At 40.8% G+C, this 27,326-nt stretch overlaps 1 protein-coding gene across 5 annotated transcripts in view; it reads left to right on the forward strand.

Moving 5' to 3' along the window:
• setd5 (SET domain containing 5) overlaps positions 1-27,326 on the forward strand; it is a 30,604-nt gene continuing 3,278 nt past the window's right edge. The window contains exons 1-24 of one of the 5 annotated variants that reach the window (XM_017697881.2): positions 1-448; positions 13,120-13,390; positions 15,207-15,309; positions 15,798-16,060; positions 16,543-16,601; positions 16,720-16,907; positions 17,042-17,080; positions 17,375-17,620; positions 18,431-18,579; positions 18,779-18,896; positions 19,166-19,275; positions 19,378-19,630; positions 20,116-20,196; positions 20,304-20,525; positions 21,219-21,569; positions 22,061-22,306; positions 22,599-22,719; positions 22,811-23,073; positions 23,375-23,431; positions 23,634-24,125; positions 25,450-25,542; positions 26,193-26,476; positions 26,558-26,703; positions 26,815-26,912. In XM_017697881.2, coding sequence (XP_017553370.1) covers positions 13,320-13,390; positions 15,207-15,309; positions 15,798-16,060; positions 16,543-16,601; positions 16,720-16,907; positions 17,042-17,080; positions 17,375-17,620; positions 18,431-18,579; positions 18,779-18,896; positions 19,166-19,275; positions 19,378-19,630; positions 20,116-20,196; positions 20,304-20,525; positions 21,219-21,569; positions 22,061-22,306; positions 22,599-22,719; positions 22,811-23,073; positions 23,375-23,431; positions 23,634-24,125; positions 25,450-25,542; positions 26,193-26,476; positions 26,558-26,703; positions 26,815-26,912 — 4,053 coding nt within the window. In that variant the 5' untranslated portion in view covers positions 1-448; positions 13,120-13,319. The remainder of the gene's footprint in view (positions 449-13,119; positions 13,391-15,206; positions 15,310-15,797; positions 16,061-16,542; positions 16,602-16,719; positions 16,908-17,041; positions 17,081-17,374; positions 17,621-18,430; positions 18,580-18,778; positions 18,897-19,165; positions 19,276-19,377; positions 19,631-20,115; positions 20,197-20,303; positions 20,526-21,218; positions 21,570-22,060; positions 22,307-22,598; positions 22,720-22,810; positions 23,074-23,374; positions 23,432-23,633; positions 24,126-25,449; positions 25,543-26,192; positions 26,477-26,557; positions 26,704-26,814; positions 26,913-27,326) is intronic. The other 4 variants (XM_017697882.2, XM_017697884.2, XM_017697885.2 and 1 more) reach the window with 4 other exon arrangements.

Raw genomic sequence — 27,326 nt, forward strand, 5'->3', positions numbered from 1 at the left:
CTTTGGTTGTGTGTCAGTTTCGCTGGGAGCCGCGGTCGGTGCCGGTGAGGAGGGGGATGGGCGCCGCTGCAAATGTTAAGGACCTGGATAGAATCACAGCCTTGTAACACACAGAGCTGTACCTACCCCATGTAAATATCGAGCATAATTGGTGTAACACATCAACATAAATGGATGCAACCCGTAGGGACTCAAAATAACATTCGAAGGAAGTGCTATGGCCCAAACAGGAGTGGGTATGAAACTTTCACTCTTTGCGTGAGGGCCACTGAGAAGTTTGGAAGGTACCCCGGAGAGGGAGCTGCCTCTCGGCTTGCAGCGCGCAGGAAAAGCCGAGGTCGCAAGAAGAGGCCTCGTTGTCTGATTCGCCTTGATGTGGGAATATTTGAACTCGGCCAATTATCTGAATAGGATATTTCATCTGAACTGAGTTGGAATGACAGGCTGGGTAAGTTTACGCGTTTTGGCCTGGTTATTTTGCAAGCATTGGTTTGTTATGTACCTCTAATGGCCAAAGTTACAGCATAACTTGGCAGCTTTCTAGTTAGCTCTGTGTGTGTGCGTCTAAGTTGTTGCGAGGTCTCGGCTCTTGTTTGTTATTTACATCGGCATTCTTTATGATTGTAATTATAAACAAACTGATTTTACAACATTTAACGTTAGTTTATGGACGTTTAGCTAACTGTCCAAGTTAGCTGTTTAGCTAGCTATCTGGGTAGTAAATTATGTTTGTCGTTTAATAAGGCCAGTATTCGCAATACTGTGGCCATGTCCTCGTGTTGTGGGAGCTGCATTTTTCTTAAGAGCAGGCGATGTAAACATTTGCTGTTTGTACTAACATAGTGGTGTTTGTGTGCACTTTTGTGCCAATATATCATATTTACAGCCCATTCGTCATTTAAGGCGATCAATTGTGATAGGAAATATAGTTTTTTTGACAATAGATCGAATTGATGCTGATTCTAAAGTAACGTTAGCTAACAAACTGAGCAGTTTCCTTTTAGTTCGTTAGCTAGCTAGCTAGGTTAGCCAAAGAATGCTTGATGACCGAATGAGCTTTTCGGAGTGCATTCTCGTAACATTCAAAACGATCATATTGGTCATTTTTGTGAGATAACGTTACTGGCCTTTATAAACCGGTGATAGGAAGCGTTTCGCAACTGTTTTCAATACAGTGGTTTAGATACTAGGTCAGAAGAATTTGAGAAGGTCTAATTTGATTTAATTTGCGTTGAACATGTTTGTATTTGCCTGACTGCTAGCAGCAGCTTGGTACATTTCAAGGAGTTTGGATAGCTAGCCAGTAACCTTAGTGTTCAGGTCAGAAGTGCTAAGTTGTGTACCAAACTGTGTTCCCAGTTGTAAGCTGTTAGCTAGAGGTTTGAAATCACTGGACAGGCAAGGCTGTCTGTGGTCGATGAAGCAATGTGATTCAAATATCAATGATCAATTTGTTGTTTTTTTCCAGCATTTTTTGTACGGTTATTTTTTTATTCCTGTACATTCTGTAGCACTACTTGGGTGTTAAATTCGAAAAAACGGGATGTGAAGCTTATTTTATGTGCTTTTCTGAAGTTTCCTTACGTTTTTTCCTGTTTATTTGTTTGTGTTCCATGTTCGATGGGCACAAGTAAACTACATTTTGCTTTTTCTCCCCTTCAGGTGTAAGGGTACGTAAATTAGCTTAGATTCGGTGCCGTGTTGTGTTGAACTTTCCCTCTTTCGCAAGCTAGCTAACATAATGCCAACTCTTAGAACGGTGACTTGCTTTTCTCATTCTCCCCCCTCCTCCTTATTTCCCTACCTCCCCCACCTCCTCCATCCACCAACCCCCAACCTCTTCGGCGGCGGCGATTAGAAATGGGTGGTATTTCTGAGGGGAGCTCGCGTTTCCTTTTTTAGCCTCCATTTTTATTTCAACAACAAGTGAGTCGAAACGACAGGGGAGAGAGGGCGAGAGAGGGTGGAATGGCTAACGATTTGGTTGCTGCTAACCCCCCCCCCACTGGGAATTTCCTGTTTAATTATCATATGAACTCGCTCTCTTACATGCTGAGTTTATAAAACCTGCTATGCCAGACATTTTTATCGTCCTCACGCAAAGTTCTGTGCTGGGAAATTCTTTCTCTTTTCATGTGTAATGTCTTTATTTGAAGTTCAATCTGGAATTATTTTTCAGGCCGTTTTTTAATCTGATAATGTTACTGTTGTGCCTGTGGCTGGAAAATAACGTTACATGATCAGTACTGCCAATAACATCAGTATTATATAATATGTGTATATGTAAAATTACGTGATCTGATGCGTATAAACCACCAAGTGATGTGTCTGTGTGTCATTGTCATGGCAATCTTGCTTATAGCTAGTCGATTTTACCAGGGCCCCATCTTTCGTTGGCAGTGAGTAAAGGGTGTCCATAATAGTGCCTGAAATACTTGGTGCTGCACAGCAGCAGACCTGTGTTTGCAAATGAACATGAGCCCCAAAAAGACTTAAACAGCATGTTTCCTGTTTGTTGTACAAAGCTGAGGACAAGACGTTAAAGGTGGAAACATTTGTGTTACCATTGTCGATCTTTTACAAGATGTCTCAAGGCCAAGTACATAATCCTGTGTGTCTGTTTCTGTTGGAAAGCCAAAACAAATGCTGTGACGCCCTCTTCAGAAACACTATTGTTTTTAAAGAGCTCTGAAAAACTTTGTGTAAAAATTAGACATGTACATAAAGGTACATTCAGGTTTGAAAATTGAAGACCTCAGAGGTTGTGGTATGGTCAGGTCAGGGTGGCAGGCCTCACTTGGAATGGGAATGGAGTACTTGTAGGATCTGTAGTTGTGCTACTACTCTACAGCAACAGTATTTCTCTATATTTCTCTACCTTTCTCTTTCTATTGGTGTCCTTCCATTCTCTCTCAGATGTGTGTGTACAGTCGCATGCGATTGATCATGCCACACATTTTCTGAATATGTTTCCATGTGTTATTTTAGTCACTGCTGCCATTTTGGCCGCCCTTTACCGTGTGAAATTTGAGCTCTCTCCCTCCCTCCCTCCCTCACCGACTTGTTATTGAAGTAAACCAGTCTGCTTTTGTGAAGAGACAAAGGACAGATCAGCCTGGCGAAAACACAAAAATGGTTTAGCACACCTAAATCTAGTCAAGGCATACAGCGAAACAGGATCTTGTAAAGCAGGCAGTGTTTGGGTTGTTTCACTTGCTCTGATGTCAACATGTTTCTGTTTTTTCAAAGTTGGTAAATAAATGACCATTTCAGGTTTTCAGAATGAATGTAGCTCATTGGTTAAATTATAATTGCCATTGTATGGCCAGAACACAACCACAATGTGGTAGCAAACCAAAAGTGAAAGAGGGCTCTCTTAAATGTTTGCCTTTTTTTTAACAGGCTCTGTTGAACACTAACTATAGCTTGGATTTCCCTGGATTATTCCTGTATGTTGTTGCCCCAAAACTGGGCCTCTGGTGTTTTTTTTTTTTTTTTGTTTTTTTTCCCCTCTCTCCCTTCCTTCCTCCTTCTCTCCCCTCTCTGTGCTGAAACATGACGATCTGAAGGAATGTTCAGTGAGAGGGGCAAGACTAGTCTGTCTCTCTCTCTCTCTCTCTCTCTCGCTCGCCCTTATTGCTTTTGCTGTCTTTCTAGTGCATTCTAGAGCTCTTTTACATCCTTCCTGGGGTAGCACGAAGCTTCTTAGCGTCAGGATTAGCACATAAGTGAATGAAAGGGTGTGCCCAGTGAATAGTTATCTGAATTTGCCTTTTGATAAATTGGTGCAATAAAAGCAATGTAAGAGTGCCACATATTTGAGAGTATAATTGTGAAGCCCATGCAGTACTTTTCCGAAGTGGCATGTGCGTGAGCTTTTTATTAGACATGCAGAGAGACCGAGTTTGAAATATGATGCTGGCCCACTGCCAGCAGAGAAAGACAGGATTCCAGCTCAGAGGAAGGAGGGGATGAGGGGTGGCCGTTTTAGAGAGAGGAAGAGATATGTGGATGAAGCAAAGTAGTGGATGGTTGAGGATAGGATCCAACAGAATGCATTTACTTATTGTTTACTGCAGTGTATTCTCCCCCTAAGCTCTGCCTACCCTGTATGGCTACTTGGATTGCATGATAATATCACTCATATCTTTATAGGCAGATAATTGTTTAAAAGTAGTTTTAGATGATTGGACGATTTGACCAGTAATTCAAACCAGTATTTGATCTGTTTATTGTGCTCTGGAAGAACAGGACATTTAGATTTTACTGCCTTTTTGCCTCCCTCTTAAAATACGTTCTGCATCTCTCTGTAATGGATTTAGTCTCAGTGTCTACACTTTATAAATGTGTCTGTATCTACTTTGTCAGATATGTACATGATAAGAGTTTGATATCAGATATTACTACCAGCCAAAAAATTCTTATCGGTGCGTCTCTCAAAGTGTCAGTGTTTTTGAATATGTTCTTATAATTTAAGCTGCAAACCAAAACCTGATTGAGCCGATTCAACAGCTTCTTGATTAAAAATACTGTTCTGCTCTAATGTGTTCAGAAAAAATAATTTCAAATTCAGTAAATGCTCATTGAGTGAGAGGGAGTGAGAGGGAGATCCTAGGCATGTGTTTTGAGAAGACAGTTTTTAGCTTTTTCATATGACTGCATTTTACTGTGTTGGGAAGAAAACTCTGCCTTGGCCGTGATGGTCAGTAGCTGCTCTGAACGTGTCTGCGACTGTATCCTATAGTGCAATAGGGTTAAAAACATGGCACTGTGACGCCTGCCTCCCTGCTGTCCTTTGATTGGAGCAGTGTCTTAGTTTCTCAGCCAATCACAGGACGTTCTTCTATAGAGTGGACACTGTGTGCGCACATATGTTTGTGTTTTAAGGCCGGTGGGGGTGGTATTTTTATGGCTTTGCTTCATGTTTTCCTGTGCAGTGAAGAGCAAAGATTCCTGGGAGAAAAACAGAGGATGGGGAAAAAAAAAATCACAGGACAATTTGCATACCTCTTCCCCCTTCCTCTCTTGTTCGCCTCAGGTGTAGTCTGATAAACAGTAGGTTGCAATGGAAAAGATATCTCTTATTCCTGTAATACAGCACCTGCTATCGCTTAAGGTTTTTGTATCAAAAAGGTGGGGGTGTAACTCACCTTAGGCCCCTTCCCCCACTCTCCCTTGTCTCTTGTGTGTCCACACAGGCACATACATGTCTCCTCTTTCAGTGCTGCTTTCTTTCTTCTTTCTTTTTCTTTTTTGTGGAAGCAAAGCAGCCATTTTAGTTCCAGGGCTACTCTGGCTTTTGTGATTCCCTTGCTTCCCTGTTTGTAATAACTCAAAACCCAAGGTGGTCTCTTGTTGGATGTATTTATTTTATTAGGGAAAGGATAGTGAGACATTGCACAGAAAAAGCATATTGAAAGGGCAATGTCTCATGGAAGACAAATATAATTTAATCAAGGTCTTTTGCATATTATAGCATTTAGTGTGGTGTGGCTGTCACTTCATATAGAAATCTGTCAACGGCATCATGAAGGAAAAATGTTGGAACTCTGAAAAATCTGGAATTGTGTGCATTATTATTATTATTATTATTATTATTATTATTATTATTATCATTATTAGTGGTGGTGGTCTGGTCGTAGTAGTAGTACTAGTAGTAGTTATGTGCTTTTTATATAATGTTTATTTATTTGATATTTGATCTTGGCTAAGGCTGTAGTACAAGCTATCCATAACTTGCCTGTCTTTCTGCAAAGCCTCTCAGCTAATTTCAGTAGGCAAAACTGACCTGAAATTAGCACTTTGGGATCATGTTCATATAAAAGTGTCACTGATTTGTTAGCAGAGCTTAGCGACGCCCTTCAGCTCACACTTCCAGGTTTAGACACTGGTAAACTTTGTATGGCTGGTTGTACAGGTCACAGTGTCAGTCTACTATAATCTTTGCCCTTGTACTGGCTTCCTCTTTCTTTTGTCAAAAAAAGGAAATATTATGAATAATTGCCTGTGGCAAATTGGCTGTCCAGACAGCATGAGGCGTATTTGTGTTTGAGCAAGGCGATGAGGTGGAAAAACTGATGTCATCGTTTCTTTTCAGGTTGCTGTTTTGGGTTATGACCAAACAAGTTTTTCATGGTGTAAAGTTTAAGATTGCGCTGAGAGAATTGCAGTTTGGATTATATATGTCATGGCCACAGTCACTGCAAAACGTCCAGACCACCACTTTCCTGTTTGTAATTTTTTAGAAGGATTTTTGTTCAGTAAAGGATCCTGGCGAAATGTTTGTTCTCTGCTGTGCCACCAGCACCTGAATCAGCTGAATCCAGTAGTATTAATCTAAGTTAAGTCATACTGGTGTGTATGTAGTCTCTAGGGCAGGTGAGCTTATACAGACACAAAACATAATCTGTTGAATGAGTCCAGAAGTACATGGAGAAATAGAAGAATGCTAGAAACAAAACCTTGTAAAAAAAAAAAAAAAAACCCTTGAAATTTTCTTTTCGTATATAAAGAAAAATTATGTCCTTGAATTTACCAATATAGCACAAGATTTTTATCATTTCAAGTGGTCAGGTCGTCTTGAATCATTCCCTAAACGTAATGAGTAACTGATGTTTTCTAACACTGTGTAGTTTAAAGAAACAAGTGCTTCTGTTGTCTTGAGAACTAAACTTAGGGAGGAATGATAGTGGAACAGAAGAGCTGATATTGTCAGAGTAACAACCGGTTAGGGCGACAGGAACGGGGGGGGGGGGGGGGGGGGGGGGGGAGCTTTTTATTGCTAAGAGAGAGATGATGTCACCCGTGTGTGTGTGTGTGTGTGTGTGTGTGTGTGTGTGCGCGTGCATGTCTGGCGAGATATTAGAGCTTGGTCGAGTTCTCTTTCCGTATGAGGACAGTGGATTTTTTTTTTTTTTGGTCCTGAATGGATTCAGCCAAGCCCCATGTTTCTTTGGTGTAGCATGGTGTTTTATTTCAGAATGACTAATGAAAACAGACCCAAATGTACTGGCCTGTATTTCTTGTATTTAACCATATTTCCATATAAGTAATATAGAATAGGGTGCTCTGACAGTTATGTAAGGTGCATTGTATTGCAATGCTTATATGTAGGAGCTCTACATTGTTAACATTTGTTTTTATGTGATGTATATTTACGTCCTTGGCAGCTCTGTGGGACATCAGGTGCTGAGTATTTGTTACTGACAAGAAGTTCAAGGTACTCTTAAGATTTCTGGAATTTGTTTTTTAGATTTCTAAAATTTGTACTGCTGAGGTTTCTGAAATTGCTGAAGTAGTCAACAGTAACTAGGTAGGCGACTGCTCTCTTCAGTCAAGCTTCAAACAGTCTCTGGTAGCTTGCTCACATTCTGGTTTAGTTAAGATTTAAGTAGCTTTATTAGACAAAAAATAGCAAAGTGAATTTCCTAATTATTACAGCATGAACATATTACTGCATGTTGAAAGAAACTGGTAAACAGCAAAAGGGTGAATCACTGTTATTCATTTTCTTCTATGTATCTTTTCTGTTCATTTACTTTTAATATTACTGTTATGTTAACAGGTTATCATGCCTTGTTCAGTTTAACATTCTTTTTGCTTGGTATATTTTCTTTACCTGTTCTTTTGTTTCTGCTTCCCTTACTTCCTGCTCTCCCAGCTCTTTGTTTTAACAGACAAGAATAAGGATTAAGGAGAAGGAAGAAAAGATTTCTGATCTTTTACTACAGTTCCTGTGCGGTGTGAGGAAGAATGTCAGGATAGCTGGGGAGGCGACCAAGTTGAATCGATGAAGAAAAGAGTCAGAGACTGGAGGAGAGAGAGAAGAGATTTGTCCTGCTTGTTTTATGCCCCTCATCATCTCTTCTCCAAAATGGCCTTTGTTTTCCTCAGCTGGAGAGTATGTGTGTTTGCACAGAGAGACAAAAAGAGAGGCTGTCAGTAATTTGAGCCCAGTGTTGAGGAGAGATGGACAAGCAATGCCAGTGACGAGATGAACAGGGGAAGCAAGAGAGAATGAGCTGAACTGATGGTGGATAGAAGAGGTTGTTGCTTAGCAAATTTACAGTTTTCTTTTGTGCCCTGGTCTAAGGTGCCCAAAAATCTGGACATCTTGGAATGAGTTTGCAATATACTGAATTGGCATTTTGGTAGTTTTTGGTGTAGTATTGTATTTGAGAAGTAATACAGAATATATATTATCATCTATAAGCTCTCATTGCTTTGTAAAGATACAGAAAATCGAGTTTGATGCTGTACAGTGGTGTCTTGATACGATGCAATTTTGCGATATTGCAAAACATAAGGAGTGTCGGTATATGTGCCATATGTTCATGTTCTAGTCTTAATACAGCAAAAAAAAAGTAATACCCCTGGTGACATGGTTTGTTCATTTTCTGAGTAAAATACATCAACACATCTGCAGAGCACATACTGCAGTATGGCTTTTTTTTTTTTTTTTTTTTTTGCATAATTTAATGCACAATTTCAATGCATCCATTTTCTGTTTTATTTGTGTTTAACATATTGGAATTGGAAAAAATGAAGCACAAAATTACAAAAATGCCAAAATATTTGCACAGGTCAAGTATATTAAATTCAGCAGATAGTTTTGTTCTCTATATTGTACGTGTGTTAATTTCGCTTAGAAAGTCGACAAAACGTGTAATCTGCCTAGGGAAGCCCAAACCTTTGGCTTCAACTATGTTAATTTTTGCACCATACATATGTTCTAAGGCTGTAACGCGTTTATAACGCAGTATAATTTTGAGGTCAATTCTGAGGTCAATATGCAGTTTGATATTTTGTACTTTAAAATGATTGTACAGAGCTCTAAAAATATTTATAGTTTGACTCCGATTAAAAAAAAAAACATGCCCTCTAATCACTTCTAGAGAATTTGCATTTTGAGCTTGGGTGCTTGTAGATAGTTCATAAATGAATATAGACAATAAAAAGAACCAGTAGTGCCACATTTAAAAGTAACTGTCAAATATAATGTTTAATTTTGATTCAGTGTTTAACACACTGCACTGCACTAAATCCAATTAAACATTACTATTTAGGCTGTTACTCATGCATTTGTTTAGTGTTCTAGAAATACTGATGCATGCCATGATGTACTCAGAAAAGCTTCATGATAACAATGTCATATTGCCCAACCCTAGGTGCATGTCTAACATAACCCCCCAAAATTCTAATTTAATGTTTATAAAGTTGTTGAAATCCTTACACTCATATTACTCTGTGAACAGAAAGGTTCACATTCTCTCTACTACTAAACAGAAAACCTATTTAGTAGTTTTTCATTGTTTGATGGTAAGTAATTAATGCTTGTGTGGTGCCACAAACAAGTGTGTTTTCATGGAACTGATCACCAAAAATGATTTATCTGCAAATTTCTGAGGAAATGCTTTGCTATATGCTAACATAATCTCCTTGTAATTGATCCGATTAAACACAGATGTTTTCACCATATTCTGTTGAGTATATGCAAGTTACAAAAGTGGGGAATAAAATGTTAGCTAGTGTTGCTCTGTTACAGTACCTGAAGTCAAAGTGTCAATCTGTCCAGTACCAGATATTTATTTTTTATTTTTCTTCAGTTTAAAAATCTGTGTGTACCTTACTGTGTGGAATGGAATCATTTTTTTATTGTATAAGGTAACATGACTTGACCTTACTTTCCAGTTATGAAAGCAAAATATACACGGTTAAAAATAAATATTTGTAACAAAGAAGATACTGGATAACGCAGTGTTAGTTTTATTACCACGTTAAATAAGAAACACATTTTGAATGTAGATTTGTTAAATTTGACCGATACTTGATTTGTTCGATAAGGCCGTCATTGGTGTTTAGATCCAGTACATGAGACTGATGCATTATTACAAATGATCAGATTATTAGTGAGTTTTAATTAGCACATTGCTTATATCAACAGGGAATGAAACCCTACATTCATTCCCACTCCTGAGACTTGAGTCCCTGCAGAAGGTCTCATCTGTGCACCGCCTTGCCTAGTTGAGCTGCTTGGTATTGGCATGTGACTGGTTCAATAACTTGATTAGCCTAGCATAAACATGGTGCATCACTTTTCTTCATTTTGCTGAACTGTGAAATGTCGATAAGCAAAAGAGGACAGAGCCTGTAGGTGATGTACTGAAAACGATCAAGCTAGTGCTTATTTTGCTATTTCAGACTTGCCTTACAAATGAACCACCCTGGTCTGGTATTATGACAAGTCACAACGCCTTTGTGTTTTAACTTCTCCCTGTCTGACAAGCTTCGCAGCTGTTGCATGCACGTCTGCAAAAACCATTTGCTTTACTGTCAGCTTTGTAGCACAGTACTGATTAATTAAAAAATAAAAGTAAGTAGCTCACTGAATTGGGTCTGAGTCTGACTATTGCAGTATCTTTTTTATTGTATTCCTCCAAAGTTCTTTCACTCTTTAAAGCATTAAGTGAAGTTTGCTTGACAAGTAGAAGGAAAATTGGCTTGGGGGGAGAAATACCTCATCTAAGTGCATTTATTGCATGCCAAACAAGCGAAGCATCAGTTTATTTGTCAAAATATCAGCTCTGCCCTTTAATTGAATATAAATCTAAGACTAGCCCTGATCCATGACTGTAATGACAGCTAAGTAAAGTGGCATTAGTTGTTGCACTGTTGATTTATTAGAGGATTAAAGTACAAGTAAAGCTGACGTGTCATGAGCATGTTGGTAAGATGGTGTTAGGTCTGGCAACTCACTTACACAGAGTCCTTGTCTGCAGTAACTATGGGCCGTTAGCAACCGTATCTATGGGGACATGTTCTAGAACGCCATGCATGTGGGTGCTAAGATGCTTCCTGATAGGAGGTGAAAAATGTCTATAGAAGTGTCTCAGCAGACTCAACCTGTAAAAAAAAAAAAAAAAGTATTTAAACTGTGGTTCAGGCTGTGTTTCTTTAATCATTCCTGTAGTTTTTGATGTAGCATAAGATAATATAGTGATCTTAGAATTAAAACAATTTTTTTATTTTAATGCCTCATCTTAACTGTGGTCCACATTTTAATCCATGTAGTTTCACCTGGTCCCTTAGTGGATTATTGTCTGTGTCTCTTACATCATCTTATCTTCCTCGCATGTTCTTTTATTTTACTACTATTGAAGTTTTGTGAGTCATTGACTTTTGGATTATTAAAGAGGAATATGCATTGTTTTTGCTTTAATTGGCTAAACATGTTTCTGTGTTGTCTCGAAGCTTCAGATGGTAGGGATGCCCTCCAAATGACATGCAAGTCATATCAAAAATGTATATAAATTTTATTACATTTTTGAAAGGGGGAAACTTTGACAAACCTGCCAGAACTGCAGTGATAAATACCATTTAGTGAACTGCATTATACTTTTTGAACACAAAGATCCTGCCCTCTGCACCTTTTCAATTACCAATCTGTGCATAATTTCTCCTTGTCTATGTGGGTTTCTGTCAGTGCCTAAGCATAATAAAATGACAGCTGTGTCTAATGCATGTATGTCTGCCCCCTTTCTGTACTGTGGAGGAACTGCATCTTTTGCGTAATGTAGCCTAGTAATCGTGTTTGTGCATATTGTCTGCCTATGAGATTTAGTCTAGCTGATGTGGTTTGCACAGCTGGTTCATCTACAAAGGCTTTTCTGTAAGCTCAATACTTTGATCAGAAGTTGCTGCTCGTTTGTCTGGTTTAGTTTTGCAGTGATTAGTTCTCTAAACCAAAGCAGTTGTGCTACGTCTGTATCTACTATTATTTAACCTAACGCAGAGACTTACTTCTGTCAGGCCTCTATAGCTGTTACATGACAGGTTGACTCCTTTCATCATATTAAATCCAGAGTGTTTATTTGGAGTCATTTTTGTTGTATTTTCCTTTATGAACACAAAATGGTTGACTGGTCAGTTATTTAAAAGCTGCTTCAAGTTGTGTATAAGTGAACCGCTCACTGTGTGAGCTTGTTAATACATGTAAATTAGTCTGAATAAGTAGTATCCTGAACAGGTGAAGAACTTTTTGCGCTTGATTTATGTCACAACAAGAAAAGACTCTGCTGTGGGGATTTGGTCAGCTCCAGGAAGCTGCGCTTGGCCAGTGAATAATAGTTTAAGAGTGAGGTCATCTCTAAGGGGTTGTGGTGTTGTGTGCAAAGAGAAGGCCCTATATCTACAGAAACCTTCTGTAGCATATCTATAGAAATTCACTGTTTTTGAAGGCTTCATGCCAGAAGGTTTTTTTTTTTTTCTCAGTTACCATCCAGTAGTGTGTTTTATATCCTAAACATAACTCCCTGTGAAAAAAAAACTGTGCCTTGTAGCTGTTTGTTGGAATTCCCCTTGGTGGACGTCAGTAGCTTTACACATGTATAACTATGCTCAAACTGACTGGGAGCGAAGGAAGGCATCAGAACACCTCTGATGGAGTTATATTAGCTTACAGAAAAACTCATTTTAAGTAGTAAATTTTTAGATTCAAATATTACAAGAAGATTGCAACCTTCAAGTTATGGGAGCTCCCATTTTAATTGTAGCTTAGAAGTTTTAAGAGGGAAAATTTAACCAAGTAACACAGAACTTGTGAACCACCTGTATGTGAGTTAGACCAATCAAAACCGACCAATCAAAACCAACCAAACACCCACATGATGTGTACATGACAACATTACCACAACTATCTGGAATGCTACATTCCACATTTCAGCCTCAAGCCAGAAAAATAGATATGTTTGTCTTCTTGGCCAATTAAATGTGGCTTTAAATAGTTGCAATTTAATTCACAGTTACAAAATTGGTTAGAATGTTAGCTATAAGAGATTACATGTTCTTGTAAGAGGTTACAGTATTAGATTTTTCACCAAAATATTTTTGTAAGTCCTAAATATGCGTCTTCTACACAATTGCTCATTAAAGAGAAAAGGAAAATGTGTCATCACCGTTCAGCTATTTGCCATGTTTGTTTTGTAAAGGGTTATTTTTGCCAATAACTGTAGATCTGACTGTATGTAATAGTATTTAGAATTACAAATGCTCTTGCTGTTGCTCATTTCCTCTCTCCCTCTCCCTCTCTCTCTCTCCCTCTCTCCCTCCCTCTCTGCCTAGGTCTCCTGATGTGCGTGAGGTGCTGTGAGTGGCATTGCGGTGCCCTGCCTCTGGAGTGGTCTGTCGCTGCCATCCAGACCTCGTGATCCCTTCTTCCCTCCTACCCCCCTCCTCTCCTCCTTTCCCCCTGTCCCTCCATCCCTATCCCCCCCTCCCTCCCCCTTTCCCCCCCCCTCCCCTGCGGCGCTGTGCTTGAAGTCATGAGCATAGCAATCGCACTGGGAGTCACCACACCTGAGACACCTTACACAGACATGGCCGCCGGATCAGAGTGAGTACTGCAATTGTTTGTATGTGTACATACTCTGTGTAATTGCAAAAAGATATTATGTTTGTGTTTTACCACGTGTTTGTCTACTAGATTCAGACAATGACATTGCTGAGGTCTTAAACAATACATCTCAGCCTTGTTACTCCCCTCTTAAATGTGAGGACAGTTTCAGGAAATGAGAGGGAGGAATGGAATTTGTAGTCAAAAATGAGCACTCAGTTTTGGCCTGCATTTTGGCTATAGAGTTACAGTTGTGTGTGAGAAATGCTTAAATGGCTGTGAAGGTGGGAAATCTGCTGTATGTCTTTTGACTGTTTAAAGCAGAAAAGAAGTCATGAGAAAAAAGGAACACTAAGACATGTTTCGCATGCACTTCTGTGAGTTGCTCTGAAGCTTGAAATAATAATTTTAAAAGTCAGTGGTGGTGTTTGATTTTGTGGGCATTTTTTGGAGTTTGTCATAAGTTTATAAACTAATACTGATAAATCTTCTAAACGAGAGTAGATAATTTACTTACATCCTCAGAAGAAGGCCAAGTTTTGACTTGGTTCTCTTTTGAAGACTCTTTCAACATGTTTGCAATCTTCAGATTCATTCGCTCAGGGAACACTTCCGAGGCAAAGCTGATGTTGCAAAATGTTCTTCTGCATGTTGTGAGCAATTACATATTTCCACCAGAAGCATCTTCTAAATTCTCAAATTTTACACAATGCAGTTTCAAGAAATCAAACTAGCAGGTTCAGCATGTTGTAAAATCACAGATATTTAATTTTTTGGGTACAGTATTTAGGCAGGTCATTAAACTCTTTCTGCTATGCCCAGATATGATCAACCTGACTTATTACCTACAAATAAAACAATAGTGCAGATATGGCAGTTTGTTTAATCTGGTGAATCAGGTTCTAGCGCAGCCAGCAGGTGGTGTGAGTGGTTTGACGCAGTTGTGCTCTTGAGCAAGGCTTTAACCTTCATGTACTCCATGTGATGACACAGTATAGGAATAGTGATTGAATAGTTAATAATCACAAAGAACAATATGTATCACAGTATTTAGCTTTTTCCTCGGGCTAGCTAACAAGTTCTTGAAAATGCAACTGTCCAACTGAGTTTAATTAAAAGCAAAGGAGGAAAACCCAAACACTTAGTAAAAAATAATAAAATGTTATCTCCATGTTCACATTATCTGAGAGATTATATTAGTGTGATAAAGGCAATATTAACTAACAAAAGAAATCCAACAACAGCTGCTTATTACTATGTAGTTTTAATTGCAGGATGCCATTGTTTGTTTGTAGACAGTTTTTTCATGAAGCATGCAGTTGATCAATATTCTGGGAGTACTGATATCTGATATTTTGTACTAACTGGAATATCATTATATTGCCCATGCCTGTGGTTGACCACTAACCACAAATATGAGCATTTTGTGGCTGAAATAACCAAAAACAAGCTGTGAAATCCTTTTGTGGATATGGAATTAATGTGATCATCCTCAGAAATAAAGTGCATGTTGGTAAAACTACATAAGCCTCTTTCAGCTTGTGAGGTTTTAAAAAGGAAAAGAGTTCCTGTTTGGTGGGCGTTGGAGGTTACATAAGAGAGCCATGATCATTGCTTCATCTGGAGCAGCTCATGTTTGTTATTTTTGCGCTGTACTGCCACCTAGTGGCCACATCTGCAAAGAAAGACGCATCGTTGATTCCCAATTATACTAGCCTCTGCACAGCTTTTATTTCAGTCAGTATTTCACAAATGATATTCTGTAAATAGTTTGTTTTTAACTACTTAGTCATGCTCTCTTTTTTTTCTCTCTCAGTCCTGAGTCAGTGGAAGCGAGCCCTGCAGTAAATGAGAAGACATATTCTAACCACAGCTGTGGGAGCACACAGAATCATGGCTACCGCGGCCTACCCTATGCTGTGAGTATCGCATCACTTGCATTGCATGCTGCTTTAATAAAACGCAATAGGACTGCAAAACTAATAAAATTGTTACAAAATTACCATGTAATTATATTTGCTTTTCAACTTTTTTAGATTGCTTTAAGTGCAGTTAACTTTTGTTGCTATCTCTGTATTAAGCATTGTGATAGGGGTGTGTGTGTGTGTGTGTGTGTGTGTGTGTGTGTGTGTGTGTGTATGTATATATATATTTGTGTGTGTGTGTATGTATATCTCTTCATTATTTATAATTCATTTTAGAGTTGCCTTACTCCAAACGTTTTTCAACCTTGTTCAAGTATCACACTGTAACTGCTGAATCCTGCATGATTTTTGAATGCCACGTTTTATTTTCATTCCCGCCTCCTTTCTCCTTTCCTTCTTCCTCCCCCCATTCCTCCTTCCTTTATGTCTCTGTATCTTGTTCTCTCTCTTTCTCTCTCATGCCTGAACACCATTGTTTGAAGATGCAACAGTCTTCCGTTGTGTGTTGTCAGGATCATAACTATGGAGCGCCGCCCCCTCCCACCCCTCCTGCCTCCCCGCTCTCTCAGACCATTATTCCCCGTCTGGAGCTCAATGGTGCCCGATCCCGTTTCCACACCAATGACCCCAACAACTCAGCTGACAGCGAGAGCTCCTCAGAGGAGGAAGAGGGTGCCGTGCCATCCGGCTGGTGCCAGTGCCGCCTCATGCCGGATGGCTACCTTATCAAGTGTGAGAGCTGCAGGTAAGGAGAGTGCAGAACTGACCTTAGCTGTTAGGCTCTGGTTTCTGTAGATTGCTTGGTGGCCTCTTGTGTTATCCACATTTTGTTTTACAAAAACAAAATTGTTTTATAAAAAAATTGAGGTACAAGTGCAAAACTGTGAAAAATTGCATCATATTTTTTTAATTGGTGGCCATATGTGTTAATATAATTGAGGGTTAATCTAAGGGTTATGTTTTTGTTTTGTCTTTATTGAAACAAATGGAATAAAGTTGGAAATCCAGACTTGGGTCTGCCAGTTTAGAATGTTAATCGAATGTAAATATGGGTCATTGCTGAGTACAAAGTTAACTTCATCATGTAATTATTTAATTTAAATAATCAGTTTAAATGTCATTCAAAGAATACATTACTGTATTAGCGTATTGCCATTTAGTCTCTGTCAGTAGCATCCTGTAGTGCATCTGCCGTATTTGATTGGCTCTCACGTGTAATATGTACAGGGGTCTGGACAGGAGAAAAGGGCTGGATGGTCAACGCCGGAAAGCAGACAACGTGTCGGGTATGAGAGAACAAGCACGCATACACACTCAGTCTAGGTGTAAAGTTTGTAAGTGTCCGTTTTATTGGCTTGTGTGTGTATGCCCTTTCAAGAGTGTGCCTACTGTGTGTGTTGATAGTAGGAGAGAGCAGTGCTACAGAGAGTGGAGATGAGGAGGTGTCAGCTGCCACAGTGTCATACACAGCCACTCAGCACACCCCCACCAGCATCACCCTCACCGTCAACCGAGTCAAACGCAGCAAAGCCAAGAAGAGGAAGAAGAGCACAGAGAAAACACGAGCCACTCCTAAAGCAAAGAAGGTCAAGGTACATATAGTCAGACACAAGTGCGCATTCCTACTGCTAAGTGACTTGAAGTCACACAGTACACTTATCTTCAGCAACATGGTATCTGCTGTGCAACTATTACATAGTTTAATCTAAATTATTTTATTCCGCAGGCCTTTAGAGAAGGTTCCCGTAAATCGTTGAGGATGAAGGTAAGACTTGCACTCTTGCCGTCACAATCCATTCCGGTGTCCTCTTATCAAATACTTGCAAAGACTGATGATTAGAGAGTGCAGTGATTTGGTCATGTTAGAGACAGCATTCTTATTATTGTAGAAGCACTAAGTAATCTTTACTCAGTGTTTTTACAGTAAAAATTCTCATGTTTTATTTAATTTGTTTTATTAGTACTACTTTACATCCCAATCTTATTTCCTTTAGAATGAAACATGTCCCACTAAAATCATTAGCATCTCCAACAACGCAAATCCCCATCTTTCTTTTAGAACTCCACCAGTGAGGCAAGTGGGTTGGATGAGAACACAGCTGAAGGCTGGGAGACCCGTATCCGCCAGTGGACGGACCATTATGAGGAGGCTCTGGCTAACCAGTATAGCGCTGATGTTCAGACGCTCCTCCAGCTCCATCACTCCTCCAGCAAGAACTCTGCAAGCCAGCCAGCACTCACCATGGACACCATCAACCGCACAGAACTGGCCTGCAACAACACAGTGCTCAGCTCTCAGATGCAGGTACATCACTGCCTCTGTTTGTTTGAAGAGAAGGTAGATATTTTGTTTAACCATTTAGAATGTAAAACTGCCTGAGCAAAAACCATCTACAGCTTGGTGATGTATAACTGCATGATATAACCTGTGTGCACTGATTCAGCACAAACTCACTTTTTCACCAAATTATGAAACGTGTTTGCAGTGTTTAAGATGAAAGTATGTGAGTGCATTAAAAATCCTGAAAACCACAAATTGCATTTTTCCACATATTTTTTACATACACACAACTGAAAATATGCAAAAGAAAATGATTTTAATGAATAACCCGAACAGTAAACCACTTTAACAACTTCAGTGCCTTTTAACAATAGTTACTTAAAATCTGTACAGGTCACCGTGGAATTGGCTAGTTGTGTTGGAACCTACTACTGCTGTTTCAGCATTTATCTTTTCAAAATAAAACCACAAGGCATTAGAGGCATATCTAAAGCTAAATAGATGATGTACTTCATTTTCTGATTAGCTAGCTAGTGTTGGCAATGGCAGTAAAAAATGTGTGACAAGAATGGCCATTGAACATTGTGTTAGTTCGGAGTGTATATAGATCAGTGTATACAATGATACAGCTGATTCTACACATCTACACGTTATGTTGTCTTAAACCTCAGCTTCTGTAGTGTATCATTGTATTTAAAATTTTTCCTGTGGCTATAAAGTTCTTTAAGTATAAACACAATGTGTCAAACATGTAGACAGCAACATGTTCAAAGGGTTAAGCTTGAGGGAACTTGTGCACTGTGTGTGTGTGTGTGTGTGTGTGTGTGTGTGTAGTTACAGTTGGGCCGTGTAACTCGTGTGCAAAAGCACCGGAAGATCCTGCGAGCAGCACGTGACTTGGAACCTGATACACTCATCATTGAGTACAGAGGCAAAGTCATGCTAAAACAACAGTTTGAGGTCAACGGCCACTTCTTCAAAAAGTAAGTTTGTGTGTTTATTGTTTGTATGTGTAAAGCATGTATTCAACAATGTCGGTTCATTCTTATGACACATCTTTGTATAGTACCATTTTGATAAGGAGTGGTACAGGGGGAAAAAAGCATGTAGAAACAGACCTTTGGCCATCCCTTGGGTCAGGCTTTGCCCTACAATGGTCATGTCTCTGTTACTCCTGTTCAGGCCCTACCCGTTTGTCCTGTTCTACTCTAAGTTTAATGAAGTCGACATGTGTGTGGATGCTCGGACATTTGGCAATGATGCTCGCTTCATCAGGAGATCCTGTACCCCCAATGCTGAGGTCAGTTGACAATGGAGAAGTGATCAGTAAGATGAATTGGACAATTAATCTAATATATATAGACAGAAATGAGAAAATGTGTGTGTGTGTGTGTGTGTGTGTGTGTGTGTGTGTGTGTGTGTGTAAAAAAAAAAATAAATAAATAAATACATTTTATTTAAAAAAAAAATTTAAATTACAACACACTGTGACAGTGACATGCATATCATCTCTGTGAAATGAGTCTGTGCTACTTTTACACTCAATTTATTGCATATTTGTCCACACAGGTACGGCATATGATTGCAGAGGGGATGATTCACCTGTGCATATATGCAGTAACTCAAATCTCTAAAGACTCGGAGGTCACAATCAGCTTTGACTACGAGTTCAACAGCTGGTCAGTTTAAAGTTCATACTTTTTGCTGGATTCATGATGCCCAGCTAAGTAAACTATGTATGTTGCTAAGCATGTTGACTGTGTCTCCATTTTTCTGTGCAGTAACTATAAAGTGGACTGTGCATGCCATAAAGGCAATCAAAACTGCCCGGTGCAGAAGCATAATCAGAGTCCATCAGAGTCTATGCTGCCCCCATCACAGCACTCACTGCCTACCCTGCCAGGGGCAGAGACTCGCCGAAGACGGGCTCGGAGAAGAGAATTAGAAGGGAGTGGACACATTGGGGCTGTGTCTGATGATAGCAACCATCTCCTGGATGAACATGGGGAGACCCAAGGAGCCAGTGATGCAGAGGTGTGTAGAGGTGGAGGGGGGAAGAAGTTTTATACTGTGAGATTTCTCAGGTGACCTGATTAGCTAAAACTCAAGCCTGTCCAGTAAGAGGAGAACTATGGGACATCCCTGTTGGAAAGTCCTGACTTTGGGCCATCCAGCTTACTAGGAAATCCTGCATTTTTTAATATTGAGGTTAGTATTGATATAGATCAGGTATCTGCAACATTGATTCTGGACAGGTGCCCTACTTAAATTATTGTCCTAACATTCAGAAGCTACTTTTGTGTCTTCTAAATTAAGGTGAGCACTAGGCTCTGCCCCTCTTTAGTTGTAGAGCTGGATATTTGTGAAATAGAAACAATGCACAGGAAGATGACAAACCCAAGTTATTGTGAAAAGGCCCTTTTAATGGTGTGCAGGATTTAGAAAGTCAAGACTTGTTTGATGACATTGATGGTAATGATCATCATGATAATGATAATGATTTTGTTCTGACTCCACAGGAGGGTCTAATAGATGGAATGAAACAGGAGGAGGGACATGAGGATGTAGACGAAACTGGAGCCCTCATATCAAGCAGACGAGTAAGGAATGGCTCAAAGAGGGGCTGTTTACAGTTAGTTTATTTCTACTCTAGTCATGAATTGTCCATCACTTGGTGTTTTGATATTACATATGTTTTCTCTTGCAGTCACGAGAGGACCGGAAAGCTGAGGCCATCATGCATGTGTTTGAGAATTTGGAAAAGAGAAGGAAGCGTATTTCTCAGGGCTTGGAACGGGGTGGGCCCGATGACCCCAAACATGAAGGAGTGGAGCCTGAGGAAGGCAGGGCTTCCTCTCCCATAGTGGCCAACCCTGGACTAAACATAGGAGTGATGGGAGTTAGTACACGGCGGACATCTTTCACTCCTGTGGGTCACAGTTTCTCTCTTTCACTATCCTGTTCACTTTTCCTTGTCTCCTCCCTGTTGTACCCTTTATATTCATACCAGGGGCTGCTGGTAATTAGGGGAGTAAATATTGCAATAGTTCAGTTTGATTTAGTGCATAATGGAATCTTATGCATCATGAAAACCTCTGCATCATTTGGCTATATTATTATAGGTGATTTGAAACACTTTACACAGTAGTAGAATGTAGACAATACATAATGTATTTTTAGGACCTGAAAAGTTCATGGTGACCAAAATTCTTATTTTTTGACTATTCGTATAATTGAAAGTGGGATTACTTTTAAAACTCCTAGTGGGAAAGCCTTTATTTTAATCTGTGTTGTCCTTGATGAAGTAGCACCTGTCTTTTCATATTTTTTGTAACCCCCAGTAGTGCTTCTTTGTTCTCGCTTGAATCTAACATTCCTAAATTAGTGCTGGCAGTAGCTGAGCAGAGACTTTTTCTCATCCCCTGCCTAATCATTTTTTAAAATATTTATTGGCAGTGTTTTGACTTTTTTTTTTTTTTTTTTTCCTGTCATGGTTAAGTGTCTGTCAGTTTTTGTTGTGCTAGCAACCCAAGATGCATATGAACAATTGATAACACCCATGCAGAAACGTTAATTCCATCTGCTTACACTTTTTTTTATGTTCCTTTTGTGTTCCTCTAAGGACCCAGCAGCAGCATCAGTGGAGACAGAAAAGGCCCCATCTGCACCTCTTGCTACCCCTAAACCTCCCCCAGCTCGGACCTCCAAACCGCGACCCAAGAGTCGCATTTCCCGTTACCGATCAGGCTCAGCCCAGCGTGCGCGGAGGCAACGGCAGGCTCTTTTGGCTCAGCAGGCAGCGGAGGCTGGGGCGGCTGGAGGAGAGGAGGGCGGCATTGCAGCTGGCCCAGGGGATCTGGGGCTTGGGGACGGGACTTTGGGGCCCGGGCAGCTGCAAGATGGAGACTGCTATGGAGCAGCTTCTACAGCACTGGGTGGGAAAGCCAGTGTGAGATACCCCAAAACCAAAAAGGTGAGGTTTCATCATTTTGTAATGTCTCTGCTGCTTAAGAGGGGGGCAGCCCTGGTCCTTGAGGTCCACAGCTATGCACATATTAATGTTTTTCCTGCTTCCACCTGATCCCACTAATCAGCCCATTAACAGCCCCCATACTCAGGTGAAGTGCATGTGCTAAAGCAGCAAAAAACGCTAAAATGTGCAGGCAGGGGGCCGCTAGGATCAGGGCTAGGAAATATTACCCTAAGAACATTTATGCCATGTGGTGCCAACAGCATTTCACCAACTAGTGCAGCATTTCCAGCTCCAATCCTGAAAATAGTTATTTGCTTTGCTGGTTGTGAAAAACCCACCCAAGATGTATATTTATTTTTTTATGTTTATATATTTTTTGCAATGTCTTCTTGGAAGACCATTCCTGAAGAACCATTTTTAGCAGTATTGAACGGCATAATATTCGCACCTACGTTCTGCCATGCTGTTAACTTCTGCTCTGCGGTTCTCAGTACCTGGTGACAGAGTGGCTAAACGATAAGGCACCAGAGCGTGTGGAAGAGCCTGTGGAACGGCCGCTTCGTATCACAACTGACCCTACAGTGCTGGCCACAACGCTTAACATGCTGCCAGGCCTTTCCCACTCACCCCTCATCTGCACCACCCCCAAACACTACATCCGCTTCGGCTCGCCATTCAACCCAGAGAGACGTCGCCGACCGCTCACCGTTGACCCTGCTTATGGCTCCTGCAAGAAGGTGAACAAAACTTGTTTGGTTACTTAAATAGTATGCTGTTTATGTCCGTTTTCCCGAAGTCATTAAAACCATGCCAAGATTATCTAAACTAGTAGAGAAAGTCCTCTTATAGCAAAATTTTTAATTTGTAATATTGGAACAGCCACACTTTTGATTTCAGAGCATAATATTGACTGTGAACAATATTGTGTTTATCATCTCAAGTCTTGATAATTTTGCTGTAGTCAGTGTCTGTATTCTGATTTATTTATTTTTTATTTTTATTTTTTTTAACCCCTGTCCGTCTGATCAGAGGTGGATAAAGCAGGCGGAGGATGAAAGCATGTCATTTGTTTCCATGGAGGATGGAACGGAGTCCAACTCTTCACACCAAAGTAACAGCAGCAGCATGGCCTCGCTTACCTCCAGACCTGGTAAAACAGTTTTTCTACATATCGTTTACATAAGCGAATGTTTTATTGAATTTAGTGTCTCCTTTGTCTCACTCCACTTTTCTTTGCGCAGAACTGACAGCGCCCTTTAAAAAGAGGAAATCGAAGTATGCACCAGAGACTGTGGCCCCACCCCCTGACCTTTTGCTGCGACCATTGTCCCCCATCACGCCGCCACTGCCCTCTGAACCACCAGTGAGCTCGCTGCACCCGCTCTTCTCTTCATGCTCACTGTATCTAGGAGCTGAGGAGGAGAGGCAGAATGGTGCTACGCTTCCTTACTCCCCGCTACCGTCCCTTCCCGCCAGCCGCTGCAACACACCTCTGCAGTTTGAAGTAAGCGCATATCAGCTCTCTAACTTCAGGTCAGATAAACATGCACGTAGTGGCCCGATCGTCTTTCCGGTACAGATGTAACGGTGGCTCACTCACCTCTCATCTCTCATCTTACCTTGAGCAGACAGCTCTGTTCCACTGATGCTGAACTGTACCTGTATAAAAATCTGCTTAAGTCTTAAACCTTCTGAAGCTATTTTGTTGCTCCCTGTAGTTATGTATTCTACTAGAAATTCAGCTTTGTGTGTAGGAACTGTTAAAAAAAAAGGAGATGGATAAATAAATGCTCTCTTTTCCACAGAACATCTCATCTCCTGAAACGTCTCCTGTACACAGACCGGAGTCTCTTTCACCAGAAGTAAGTGCTGAGTTGTTTTTGTGTGTGTGTGTGTGTGTGTTTTAACTACAATTCATAGCTTGGAATAAATCTATTTAAACCTTTTATACTTTGTATATATTATTTTATAACTTTGTATATATTATTAAATAACAACTTTATGCTAAGTCCAAACTTTGTGTTCATTACACTAGTATCTGACATCCTCTACAACTCTCTCTAGCCCTGTTTGCGGCCTGACTTTGATACGCCACGGATTGCCACGTTCCCTGACCTTTCAATGACCTCCAGCCTCGGCAGTCCCGCTCCTGTGTCTGACGACTTCCCCCTGGCTGTCCAGGACCCTCTGGGTGTGTCTGGCGGTGTCAGCTCCCTCACACCAGCCCCCGTATCCAATGCTGAAGCTTCCTTGGGCACGCGTTCTAATGAGGCTCAGGCTCGAGAGCAGGTCTTCAGGACAGAATTTAACCTCATCTACACCTGCTCTCCCCTCAATGCCAACTTGACCACTGGCCCTGTCACTGACCGGCGTCACTCCCAATCAGAGGGCAGCTTCTCTCCTGCTGAGTCCTACTTCAGCACTGTGAGTGGCCAGGCTCTGCAGGCAGAGACAGGCTCCGGTTCTCTCTCGCCCTTTCCAGAGTCTCACTTTGGTGGCGGCTACCCAGACAGTGGAACGCCACCTCATACCTGCAATCCACCACAGAAGAAGAAGGCAAGTACACACACCTCCAGAAGTCAGCACTACAGATGTCTTATTTAATCTCTCACTTTTCATACATTGGTCAAAAATCTAACACACAGTTTTACCCTTTAATTTCATAGCTGGGGTAAATATTTGGACATGTTTTGTGTCTGTGCTTTGGTTTTGCACTGGAGTTATGAGGACAGTATAGCTAAAAGAAATTGAAGCTTATAGTAGTGCGAAATGTACTAAGACTTACTAACTAATTGGCTACATTTGGGCGAAAAGGAAACAAGTGTAACAAGTGTTTTTTTCACTAAGCACTGCCTTGAAACAGCAGAATTGGCTAAGATCAGCTCTTGTTAACACATCACTTACATCTCAGCAAAAGGCTTTCATCTATAAATCTACATTCTATGAGATTTAAAACACCACTCCTTATATATGGAAAGGTCACAGCAATGCCTCTCACTCCACTGAGCAATAAAGCCTGCAGGCTTAGCAGGGCTGCCTGCATCTCCACAGAGAACGTCCCTGTTAACTGAGGAGAGAGGTCATTTATAATGAAAGCTTATTATTCCCTGCTAATGAGCCATGATTCAGAGTATGAAGAACAGACATTGGAGCATTGTTCTGTCTTTCTGGAATTTTCCATTTTTCTGCGGTGCCTAGCAGAAATCAGATTCCACATCAGGTGGCATTCTAACAGATGAAATTGGGACTATATTGACTGATCCTGTGATCTAATGATATTTAACTGGGAGAGTTAAATATCTTTGGGAGAGTAAATGGCTGATTTGTAGGTTGTTGATGGATCTGATTTCTTAAAGTAAGCAGCCATTGATTCAAAAGTTAACCTTTCATAATGCAGCTTTAAATCTGTGGTTGGTATGGTGTAGTGGGTAACACTTCTGCTTTCTACGCTGTACACTGGGGTTCAGTCCCTTGCTTGGACAAGCACCCTACACTATACCAGTAAGAGTCCTTGGGCAAGACTCCTAACACCTTCGCCTACCTGTGTAAATTGATCAAACTAAGTTGCTCTGGATAAGGGCGTCAGCCAAAATACCATAAATGTAAATCTGTAACTGAAACAGAATTCTCCACTCAGACTCTGATCAAAAGATCTTTCAAAACAGACAGGTTAGTTTCAAAATTACACTCCTCACGTACACTTATTTCTCAAAGTGTTGTCTTTTTTTCTTTGTGTGTCAAGCCAGAAAAGAGGCTAAGCTATGCTGTGGTTTGTTCCATCCTCTCTTTTGTCTTCCTCCTCCTGTTCCCTCATACATCATGCAGTTTTCCCCATGAAAGATTTGCCAAGTCTTCTCTTTTCCACTTTTTTTCAAGGCAGAGGGCCATGGGGAGTGGCGTTAGTCAGCTCTCAGGCTTGCCTGGTTACCAGGCACTAACTGTAAGGGGCGAGTTCAAGCCAGGGCAGAATATGGTGAATATTACATACATGGCCTCCATCTAGAAGTGTGCATGTGGATATTGTTTTGCATTGGCATACAGTGCGCCTATTTTCCCTGTACTGCCCGAATCCTCTTAACATGCATAAAACCATTGAGTATTGTTTCTTTTACAGACATACACATGCGCTTCATTCATGTGTTGAAAATTGAATTCATGCGCTGTTAGTATCTTTTTGATATGAAGTTTAGTGTTTTTTTAATGAAGATTCATTTAATTAATCATAATTAAATTTGTTCAGATGTGTGATTTGTTGAAGTGTGTGTGCGTGCGTGCGTGCGCGGGTATATGTACATCTAAACAGTCAAAAGAATCTGATCTGCGTTTCATATTGTGACGTGCAGCATCTTCTAACCATGGTGCAGTTTGAGTATACATGTAGTTTGTGAACGGATTTAGTACTTCTATTGTTTGGTTAAACTGAAGCAGTGCTGGTTACTTCTGCATGCTGTACCATTCATACTCATTGAACTGATGGATGGTGACATGTTACATCCTGGATATTGTTTTTTAATTTATTGTTATGCATGTTGTTATGCGTGTGAGTGTACCATGCAGCTACACAATGCCAGTGTCTATACATGTCTAAACTTTTCATATATTTTATTTCCTCTGTCTGTCTAGGTCTCTTTATTAGAGTACAGAAAGAGGAAGCAGGGGACACGAGACCACGATCCTGGAGGCACTATGGGTACTCCTACTCGTCCCAGCTCTCTCTGCACCAGCGCAGAGTCCCCAGGTGGACCCCGCTCAATGCTGCAGCCCACTGCCTCCCCACAAAGTTCCTTCTCCTCTCCAGCCCACCAGGCATTCCCACAGATAGAGGAGGTCAGCCCCCCAGACCTCAGCTCCAACATAGGGAACCATTCTCAAACCTCCGGCCCACGTGCACCCGACTCCAGCCAGTGGTGAGAAGACGACACACATAGTTGAATGAAGAATATATGTGTGCCTTCTGGCCAGATAACATCTTTTTGCTTTTGTTTCAGGATGGTGCCAACATCCGTAGAGAGGCTTAGAGAGGGACAGGGAGTTTTGGAGCGGGTTTTGAGAGGCAGTCTGAAGATGGAGCGAGTCCTTAAAAGGCCAGAGGGTGGAGTAAGTGAGCATGTTAATAGCCGAGACAAGGATACAGGTATGAAATAACGAAATTATCTTTTTATCTCATGTGATCATAAAGAGTTTGCTGTTTGGAGTGGAAATTAGAGAGAAAATGTCATTGTATTCTGTCCTTTTGTGTTTATAGATGGAATGGAAGGGGATAGATATGATCTCCCGAGTTCATCTTTGGCCTCCCCCATGAGGAGCCCCCAGAGGTACAGCCCGTCTGTCCACCCACACCAGGTAAAATTCCACGAGTCAGCATGCGCAATGTAAGGGCTGTCCTGACTACCATTTTTTTGTGTTCCGGAGCTTCAGCAGTACTCAACAGTGAATATTTGAAGCTTCGCTCTGCATGGAGCGGGGTGGAGGGGAATGCATGCTGTCTAGCACTGCATGGCTGAACAGGATATCTGCCACCCTGGCTGAGATGCCTAAAGTATTCAGTAACTCATCCAAATCATCGAATTCAGGTGTATGAAACCAAGCACCTAGGCATGCAGACTGCTTCTACAAACATTTGTGAAAGAATGGTTCGCTCTCAGGAGCTCAGTGAATTCCAGCGTGGTACCATGATAGGGATGCCACCTGTGTCCAGTTGTGAAATTTCCTCGCTTCTAAATATTCCAGTCAACTGACAGTGGTATTATAACAAAG

The sequence above is a fragment of the Pygocentrus nattereri genome, chromosome 26, assembly GCF_015220715.1.
Source record: "Pygocentrus nattereri isolate fPygNat1 chromosome 26, fPygNat1.pri, whole genome shotgun sequence".
Lineage (NCBI taxonomy): Eukaryota > Metazoa > Chordata > Actinopteri > Characiformes > Serrasalmidae > Pygocentrus > Pygocentrus nattereri.